Source organism: Loxodonta africana, chromosome 4 (assembly GCF_030014295.1).
Source record: "Loxodonta africana isolate mLoxAfr1 chromosome 4, mLoxAfr1.hap2, whole genome shotgun sequence".
In the NCBI taxonomy this organism is placed as follows: domain Eukaryota; kingdom Metazoa; phylum Chordata; class Mammalia; order Proboscidea; family Elephantidae; genus Loxodonta; species Loxodonta africana.
The window spans coordinates 118,057,273-118,068,356 of NC_087345.1; the positions used below are offsets into that span (position 1 = coordinate 118,057,273).

At 36.5% G+C, this 11,084-nt stretch overlaps 1 protein-coding gene across 1 annotated transcript in view; it reads right to left on the reverse strand.

Moving 5' to 3' along the window:
• PDE3A (phosphodiesterase 3A) overlaps positions 1-10,722 on the reverse strand; it is a 357,534-nt gene extending 346,812 nt beyond the window's left edge. The window contains exon 1 of the mRNA XM_003405678.4: positions 9,769-10,722. Coding sequence (XP_003405726.2) covers positions 9,769-10,722 — 954 coding nt within the window. The remainder of the gene's footprint in view (positions 1-9,768) is intronic.
• Between the last annotated feature and the right edge of the window lie 362 nt (positions 10,723-11,084).

Genomic DNA, 11,084 nt, shown 5'->3' on the forward strand with positions numbered 1-11,084 from the left:
ACAAAAAGAAAACATCCCCCCAAAATAATATTTCTGACTTCAAACTTTCATAAAATAGTTTTATTTTAGTGGATTATTATCTAGAGAGGAGGAAACACTTGTCACAGATATAGCATAAATTTTTAGTTCTTTACACTTACTTTAGAAGATGAAATATTTTATTAAAATCCTATTAAATCAAAACCATAATCTTCTTACATAAAAATATTTCAGTACTCTGACAAGATACTGTGTGGGATACAAGGGTATTCCTTAAAATTTTAAACACGCTTTGGAAAGAAGAATCTATTAAGTGAAACGAACAAGAAAATAAGATGCATTTCCTTTAAAATATATAAATATATATCAGAAAAAGAGCAGCAAAAAAAAAAAAAAAAAATTTACAAGGCCAAACTCTACATTCATTTAAAATGACTTTAAAATTAAAACCCAAAAAACCAAACCCACTGCTGTCGAGTTGATTCCGACTCATAGCGACCCTATAGGACAGAGTAGAACTGCCCCACAGAGTTTCCAAGGAGCGCCTGGCGGATTCAAACTACCGACCTCTTGGTTAGCAGCCGTACCACTTAACCACTATGCCACCAGGATTTCCGGCTTCAAGATTAGCCAGGACAAATGACTAAATTCAAATGCAAACTTTTTCAAGTATCAAGATGTGTACTATGAAAGCGTTTTATTCTTCAGCTAGCTCCTTCGAGAAGTCTAAATTAAGCTAGCTTCACCAGGAGAGAATCTGAGTCCACAGGATTTCGTTTTAGCCAGAAGTACTTTTTGTATACCATGATTCTACTGTCTTCTACTCTTTTTAAGATTATTTCCTACGTGATATATGAAAATCTATGTTTCTCACTATTTTTATTCTCAAATGCAAAGAAAAATAACATTCCTTGTGTTAAAAAAGGGAAATTTATAAGTCATAAAAATCACCATAAGCATCACACAGAGATATAAACCATTATATTCAAAATAAATATATCCTTTAAAAAAATCACTCTATATAGCTATATATAAACATATATATACATATAAAGGAACACGTCATGTATTAAAAAATAATAATAATCTCATTAATCCTCAATGCAACATTGAAGTTATGCCTCCAGTTAATGAGTTAGTATTTTTGGAGGGGAGATAAAAGGAAGGAGGCATTTAGAAGTTATTGTCTTTTTCATCTGCACATTTCCCTGAGTTGACCCTGCAGTTTGAAATCAAGCAGAGCCACGAAGGCCACCTAATCTTAAATTTTAGTTTTGAAGTTCTATGCTATCAAGATCTCCAATCCTCTCTACACAAAATGGAGACATTTTTGTTTTGTATCCATGAAAGCAGTGTTTACAGAAGAAAATAGCGAGAAGTCATGAACCCTTAACAGAAGCTGTTATAATTTTCATCCATTAAAGCTACTAGCAGTTTTGTCACTTAAGTTCCTAAGTTACAAAGATAATGACCTGCACTATAAACATAAGCACTTTCATTTCTAAAGTGACATTAGATAATCCAATTACAGCCTAATCAGTGTTAACTTGTATTCACACTAGATACATAAGCAATTCCTGTTACATGTAAATCAGTCAGAAAGGCAAATTCATAATTAACGAGAAATCTTGATACTGTGTTATAAATCAAGATGATAGAAAGGCTCTTTTTTTAAAGACCCTGTTAAATTCCCCCTCCAATTAATCATATTTTAAAATCATGTACAATAATGTGAAAGGAAGTAAAGGCCCAAAAAACAGACTTGCCAACTATAACAGTAGTTAGTGATATAAAAATGAGCTATCAAGATTATATATAAAATTTGAAAGATTGTATATTAAATGCTATCATTAAATCTACATAGATTTCCCATTATAAATAAAGAGGTGACATTGGTATTCTAGTGTCTCATCTCTTAAAAAATCTATAACTGCACTGTCCAATATGGTAGCCATTAGCCACATATGTCTTTTGGCTACTTGAAATGTGGCTAGACCAAATGGAGATGTGCTTTTCAGTATAAAATAAACTGGAAAAAAAAAAACCCATTGCCATTGAGTTGACTCCAACTCAAAGTGACTCTATAGGACAGAGTAGAATCTCCCCATAGAGTTTCCAAGGAGAGGCTGATGGATTTGAACTAACAACCTTTTGGTTAGCAGCCAAACTCTTAACCACTGCACCCTCAGGTCTCCAAGTATAAAATACACACCAGATGTTTAGGCTTAGTAAAAAAAAAAAAAAAGAATGCAAAATACTTCCATTATTCTTTATGTTGGCTACATGTTAACATTATATAATGGGTTAAATAGAGCATACTGTTGTTATGAATTTCATGTCTCCGTAGCTACCATAAATTGTATATAAAATTTAATACGTGTCTCTTGTTATATTTCTACTGGGTAGCGCCTATTTATAGTGTTTACAGAACTGTTTTCATCAAAGCCACTGGGTGACACTGTTTCTCCACTAAATTGACACAACCAAAGCAATTTCCTGGCAGGGGAAAAACACACACACACACATACATACACACATAATGATCAACAGGGAAAAACACACACACACACATACATCCACACATAATGATCAACAAACAAAATGTGCCCCTTATAACGACTCTTAGGATTAAAAAAGAAAAAAAAAAAATTAACACACTGATGTAATTATATTACTATGTTAGCAGGGCTGGTTATACTTGAAAATTTTAATAATCTGTCACAAATTTTTTAATAATAAAAGACCGTTTTAATCATATCAAATGGGAAGAAGTTGTTCAGCTTGTGGCTTTTCCCAAATAGTGTTCCATCTTCTAACTGGTAATGTTCTTCATGACTTCCTCTAACATTACATGCTATTTACTAACATTTTATTGGATTAAGGAACTGTGCAAAATGATTTAGGTGAACAAAAATAATAAGTACTGGTTTTGCTAACAAATACATTACTGATCTCTGGATTATTTTTACCTCAAATTTTCAAATTCTGAAAAATTTTAAATAGATTTATCAAAAAACTAAAACAAAAACAAATTAATATTAAATATTCATTGAATATTATTTGATGAGATAGACCCTACAAAGTTAGGCTTTACGATGCAATTAACATTCATTTATGGAAAAAACTAAAGTTCAGAATAATATAATCCAGAGGCTTCCTGGTACTATTTGATGACAAAAAATTTCATTGTTAAGGGCTCAAAAAAGTTTTGTGTTATCTGTACATCTGATGGGCATTACTCAACCTTCTAATTCTAAATGAGAATTCAGAGTTGGCTTCAAGTGTAAAATCACAAATGACACCCAGGCTTAAAACTACCAGTCTGGCTCCTTTCCTACTCTGTTGCCCCAGCCCCATATTCCAGGCTAAGAGAGAACTGGATAAAAGTCAGTATTTTCCCTCAGGCTGCCTACATCCATGTAGCTATCAGTCCCCTCAGTCTTCCCTTATGCAAGAATTACTAGTCTCCTAACACTATACTGATATTAGTCTCCTAGCTGTATCCTGGTGCAGAATAAAGCATTTGAACATATGGTTACAACAAGCTACTTACGGTCATAAACTACCACAAGATATAAAAACAAATAATCAGTTACTATATGGAAGTATACCATGTTCTGAATCTTGTAATATTCTACCTCTATTTCAGAATGTCCTATAAGCTGATATTAATTTTCATTTCAAAGAAAAAAATATTCTGCACATCTTCAAAATGTAAAGCTGCTCAACATCCTAACCATTTCTGTTTGACCATTTTGTGTTAAGGGCCTCCGGAAAACCTATGAAAACTATGGACTTTCTCCTCAGAAAAAAGAACAAAGGAAGTTTTGCATATAATTTCAGAGAACAGATTAATGGGTCCTAGGTCCAGATTAAAAACCTGCTCTAAGATGTCACCTGCAGTCCTTCAACTATTATCTAAGAAATTATTTAGATATTTTACTATGACTTCCCCTTTTACTGTGTTGATGTCTCATTATCCTAACTAGTCTCTAAGCTCTGGAGAGACAGGTACCGTGTCCTACTGTCTTTGTACAACTTGTATGATTTTTAGCACAAGGGCTAATGATAGATAAAACACGTTGATTTGTCATTTGATGTGTTGACTGACTAAAGACTTTTATAGATAATATGAACTAAGGGTAGTATCTTCTTTTGTATAATGAACACGTATTGTTTATGTAATGATCAAATCTGGATTTTATGTCAACAACAGCTCAAACATACATTCTTAGTTTAAAGTTGAAACAATTTGCAAGGGTAGCTTTACTTAAAAACTCAAAAAAATACTAGCAAAGCAGGAAGGGACAGGAACTGGGTGAATGGACACAGGGAACACAAGGTGGAAAGGAGGAGTGTGTGGTCACATTGCGGCAATTGCAATCAATGTCACAAAACAATATGTGTATACATTTTTGAATGAGAAATTTTTAAAAAATACTAGCAATAGTAAAAGTACATATAATTACCAAAAGGATTTAAATTGTTATGTAAAGGAAATTATATTCATTTGCATATTAACAGAGCACATATTTAGGTACAAGAATATGGGGATTTCTGGACTTTCTGGGATTCATTCTGCATTATATACTTCATTAAACACACACAGAAAATAAGCATAAAATGGGTCATCAATATCAGATATTAGAGTTTCTTGTAAAGAAAGTACGTTTATAAATGTAACACACAAAATTGAAGAGGAAGACTCCGTGGAACAAGAGACACGTGGCAATTAAGTAAATGATTTACCATAAACATGTAGGGTTTTACATAATTTCACAAAGCTAAAGCAACTTTCTCCATGGCCTAATGCAAAGGTACTACTCACCAGTCCAAAGCCTCTTAGGATACTACATGATACAACTCTTGCTTTGATTGTGTTCCTACATCCATGAAGTTACATCCCACAACCATAATGCCTTCTGAAAAATAAAACTCCTACTCAAAACCCAAGATAAACTCATTGCACTGATACACTAAATAACACAAGTTTTCAATGACACCTACATAGACTCTATTAGGCTGTTTTTTACACAAAACCATATTAACTGAAACTCTTGATATGTTATACATTGGCATACTTTCAGGTTTAGAAACACCCTACCTCAACATAATAAATGAGAACTTGTATTATTTAATTTAGAAGTAGAATTAAATTTGGTAAAGCTTTTATTCAGCTACAGTCTTGAAGAAGGTATTTTCAAAGCTATAATTCCTGATAGAATACAATATATTCACACAAATGTCACTACAGACATAATGACTGTTTTTTCATGCCAGTGTCACTCACCCTTGCCTGCCTGCACCCCCTCCCCCTCAAGGCTTTTCAAAATGTATTTCATACACAGAGTCACTGTTCTGGTTGTTTATTTAATTAACGTGACACCCCAGCGTACACAGCATTTCTTTCATTTCTACGGTTTTCACTTTTTACACTTCAGACTCAATACAGAAAGAATAAGATGACTGTTTTGACTCCTTCAACCTCTATAAATTTATATAGATTCACTGACTATTTCTGTCAGTTAAAACAGTTTTTTCAGTATGCTTTCAATATCTGTATTCACAAAGTAAAATCACGATTTTGTCCCCATTTTAAAAAAAAAAAAAGAAAATTCTTTGGCCTTACCTTCTCCAAGGGTCAGAAAAATCTTGTTTTTTTCTTTTTTAGTATTTTCATAAGTCGACATTAATTAATTTTAATTCTGTCACATCATAAATAATCAATATTTCTGTCCATATCACTATAAGCTGACTAATGCTACTAAAATGTCATAGAAGTTACAATTTAATTTAAAAATTCATGCTTGCTTCTGAAATGTATTCATTTGAGAAATATGTTATACTAAAACATACTTAAGAGTCTGAATGACAATAAATTCTACATTTCTATACTTCTGTGTTTTATATCTGTACTACTGTACTACATTAGCAAGCCAGTATAACTTTTTATCAAACACATCACAAAGTCACATCAAATGTCTATTGTAAAAGATCATGCCCATTTCTCCTATTTTTGTTTGTTGTCACTGTTGTTTTGTTTTGTTGTTTGAACATATCTTTCGGACATCAGTGATGAAAACTTGATTCTAATTTTGATAACAAGCCTCCAGATTACACCAAATTCCTATAAAATGCCTTCATTTTTGCTAGAGATATTTAATTGAGAGTTTAGCGAAACAGTCACAGGAAATAATTTCAGTTTTCAAACTACATAATATAAAATATGTACCATATTTTTCACAAATTAACACACCCACATAAATAATGCAAGCACACATACAGCGCTAAGAGCTCGCCTACAGAATAATGTCTGAGGGGCTTGCACGGTTGGCAAAAACATATAACGTGTACTTTATTTGCATAAAAGTATGGCATCTGTACATTTTGGCTGATACTGTATCCATCACAGAGTCCTGTCATTAAGTGCTAAAAATGCATTAATGGAGAGAGGTATAAGCCTTGTCATTATTTTCTATGAAACCATAGGCAAATATATTGAATTAAAACATGTAACTAAAGTAAAACATCATTGGTTTGGAATCATTCAAAAATGAATGTAGAAGGTGGCCACAATAATTAGAGGGGAATGAGTATTCAATAGCGTTATTTGATGTGTAAAGAGAACAGAAAGCCATTCTTTGAAATATGATCTCAAAATGTTAAAAATCACCAATCAAAATTTTCTGTTTGAACAATAACATCTATATCATGCACAATATCAAATAATTTAATAAATTCTAGGTACCTCTGTATGTATATTCCAGTGCTTGGTGGTACAGTGGTAACTTGAGGGAAATATAACTACTCTTAGATGTGAATGTTCACTTAGAAAAGACACATATACCTTACTAGAAACACTTGCCTTCTTAACATTGCCAACCAAAAAAGTGCAGTGATAGGCCCATCTACAAAACCATCCTTAACTTGAGGACACTGGACTGGCAGGAGTGAACTTAAAGCCATCCAGATGCTATGACCTTTGTCTATTTTTTATCGAGAGTAAAGATATCTCCACTTGGACTCACAGACACACCCAGTGTTTGATTAATTCTGTAATAGATCACTGGACCTATTTCTCCTTTCTTTGAAGTCATCTTTACCATTTGCAGTGCAAAATTAAATTCTATATGCAATACCCAATCTGTAGACTTAATAATGATTCTACAAGGAAGAGAGAAGAAAAATATGTCTCTGTTGGTTTGTCTTGTGAGAACTTTATTATATACTCTCCTTGCCTTTCAGAATTGTTAGCCATTGAAGAGAGAGTTTATAAGCAAGAGTGACCACTGTCATTCACTTGCATAAGAAAATACTGAAATTCTCTTACCTTTAAACTTCATGATGAGCAAGGTTCAAATAAATTGAACCTCAAGAGGCCTTTGCCAGATTCGCTGTGCTTTCTTACGCTATTACTTAAAATTCACTTGTTCCCTATGAATACTATCTTAAGTAGAGAGTATACTTTGTTTCAGAAAAGTACTCATGGCCAGTTAGCACTCAGGGGCGTGTTATATACTTGTTTTATATTTATTTTGATTATTGACTTCATAAGGCATGCAGATGACAGCAGTACACTTTGCACCACTAATCAAAAGTTTGTTTCTTTATGATAAAACAGATAGGCCATTTACTATATCACTCCGGAACTTTTCACACAGTGAGGCTAACGTATGAGATATTACCCTATCTTAGAGGATACTATTTTGTTAGTTCCCACAGGCCCCCCCACAACCCAACAATTATACTCAACAACAACTTTAACGGGTCATACATAAAAACTAGTCTTAAGTGATACACATTCACCAAAATATATTACAACTATGAATTTTCAACAGCATTCACCTGCAAAACATTTTAAAAAATGCAATGCTCAGTTATTTTCTTATAGAAGTTCACGGATTATTCAAATTCTCTATTTGTTAATTCAAACCAGAGAAAACCACTAAAAACCTGTGAGTTAATTAACAACGCTGATTTATTCACGTGAACACCTTATCTTAAATCTATCCATAACTTTTTAATTCCTAAATATCAATATGAAATTTCAGAAATTTAGTATCAGTGGCTAAATGAAATTAGTTTGGAGTCAAATGATTTATTATTGAATCACGGAAATGGAATTTTTCCTTTAGAAACTATGGTTCGATGTGGCAATAATCACATTTCCCTATAAATTAAATAATAATGTGTTCTGAACATTTTTAAACTAGTGGTGTTTTCATTTAAAAGACATTCAAGTAACTGAAAATAAATTAAAATGTATTTCCTCTTTAATTGCTTTATTCTTCAGTAGATATTTTATTATGATGATTTCCAAATTTCTACCAAAAGTAAGTACCAAGTCAGTGGCCTGTTTTCTCCTCCATGCTAAGAGTAAGCTTAAACCCAAGAAATATTTGTTTTGTCTAAACAAAAAGCTAAATAAGTACATTTGTTTTAAAATAAACACAGAGACTATGATGCTGTCATCCATTCTGCTAAATAATGTCAAACAACCACAGATCTGTGTAATCAACTCCATTTCAGAAACAAACTAGCCACCCACACCATATGGTGACCGCGATTTCTTAGAAGTCCTCAATGATTATTTACAGAATAAAATGATAAAAAAAACCTTACTATATCTCAAAATGTTTTTTTGTTCCCTAAAGTTGTCAAAATCAGCATAAATTTAAAGGGAAAAGTGTAAATTTCCACTTGCTTTGCATAACCAGCTCTCCACCCACCCTCACCAAGTGTCAAGCTAGCTTCATGTAGAGAGGGGAACACTTAAATTAGCCTTTTCAAATACAATTTCTCTTTAAAATTGGGGTTTGTTCTTTCATACCCTCTATAGCAACTATATTCCATTATCTTAGGACACTTAATTATAACAAAGGGATTCTCCCCCCACCCCCAATTTCACTAAATTTTATTTACAACAACTAAATTCCAGATTCCTCTTCCTTCTTTCTGAAAGAGGTATATCACCAGCAATCTTAAAAATATACTCCTGAATTTAATATATCCTGAATGACCCATATAAATCCGTCTGAATTTCCAAACATCCATTACCAATGCAAATACTCAGAGACGCTTTATTTTTTCAGTTAACACTAATAGCATAGTTCACATGATTTTAACAAATTCTCAAGCTCATATTGTTCCCCAAATTAATATTTAGGATTATGATACAAAGCACACTAGCATGTAATAACATATGCTCCCAAATTACATTTAAAAACAAACTGGGCACCATCAGACGCAATCCCTCCAACTAAGGCTTGCTGCTAAATTGCAAAGTGAATATTAATACCTCACCTTTAAGGATGCCTTACTTTGCCCTAGAATTATTTTTCTGATTTTCATAAACGTTTACCTGTCACTTTAGGAAAAAGAAATTTTATAAAAAGAAATCTAGTGAAACCCACCAGTTGAAAAATCACCCACTACTAAAAACTAAACTTTATTCTAAAATTTCTGCTAAAAGAGGAAAAGTATGAGAGTCCTTAAAAGTGTAGGGAAGTCACGCGCCAGGTGTAACAGATCTAAAAAGTTGGCCCAGCTGTAGTGACCCTGAAAATGCCATCTATTTTGTTACTTATTCTTGTTTCTGTTGTTCAGGTTATAAAATACTATGTGACAGAGGAAGAAAAACCCGCCAGTTTCCTACTAGGTCACAAGTTACACCACTTTTCTAGGCTATCTTCCTTTTAATTCCCAGCGCTTGGATTCCCTCCACTCCGCGCGGGTTCCCAAGTGTTTTAAGTTTTCCTGAGAGGCGAGAGAGGAACTCCCAGAGCTTACCTGTTCTCTCGGTATGCAAGGTAGGGAGGTCCTCCTATGCGACTTGCTGCTGCAGCCCGACATCTCGGCGGACACCACGGAGCTGGACCGCCTCCTCCTCTTAAACACCGGGATATCTTCCTTGGTCCCAGCAATCAGCTGGGACCCAAAATGTTCCCTCGGAGTCGCCCCCGCAGACTGCGGCAAGATTTGCTCCACGTACCTGGCCAGGAGGATCCCCAGTACGCCTGCCAAGTACGCCAGGTAAGGTCTCCAGGCGACCTTGAACCTCTCTAAGGAAATGAGAGACACGGTCCTGACCGCGCTAGTCAAGGCGATCATGAGGACGCCCAGCCTCAGCTTCAGCACCAGCCATGTCGCGGCGGCCAAACAGCTGAGCACCACCCCCGCGGCGGGGAGCGAGAGTAAGTGATCCTCCCCGACGCCCAGCCCAATCTGGACGAGCGCTTCTCCCCCGCAGCAGGCGGCCAGCAGCGCCACGGCCAGAGGCAGGCTTACCCCAGCGCGCAGGAGGTACAAGCCCATCCAGAAGAAGGCACACAGGAGACTGAAGAGCAGCGCCGAGGGCTGCAGCCAGGGGCTGAGCGGCGCGCCGCCCCCGGGAGCACCTCCCCGAGGCCCTGGGAAGACGCCCCCTCCTGCTCCCCGGGCCGCTTCCTCCACGGCCGCCTCCTCACTACTCTGCTCCAGGTCACAGCCGATCTCCCCGCGGACCAGCCTCACCAGGAGCGCCAAGAGAAAGGACAGGGAGCCCGCGCACAGAGCGGAGGAAAGTTTCCTGGAGCGCCGGAGCGGCTGCAGCACCAGGTCTCCCCAGCAGCCGCAGCAGCCCGAGTCCAGCGGCGACGCGGGGCCCGCACGACCGTGGCAGTCTGGGCCGGCCGCGGGGGCTGGAATCGCCCCACCGTGGCTGGGCTTGTCCCTGACTCGGGCGGCCTCGCCAGGCACTGCCATGGTGCGCCCTCTTCACGGACTCCCCAAGGCAGCCCCGACGCCCCCACCTAGAAACACACAGCCACCCCCACACACACGTTCTTCCCAATCCCACCCTCTGGGTCCCTCCTTCTCCTTTCCAGGCCCACGAGTCACAGAAAGTTTCAGCTTTCGAATAACTCCTGGACAATACCAGATGCTCCAAAAGAGACTCTTTCAAGTTAAAAGCTGATACAGGCTGAAAAGATCAGACTTCTCCCTTTTCTCTGTTTGAAAAGCTTATTTAAAAAAAATTCTCTGCTCCACCCCACCCCCAATTTATACCCTCTGGGGTCCCTTCCTACTTCAGGATATTAAAAATTGCCCACTGCGTCCCGCGCACC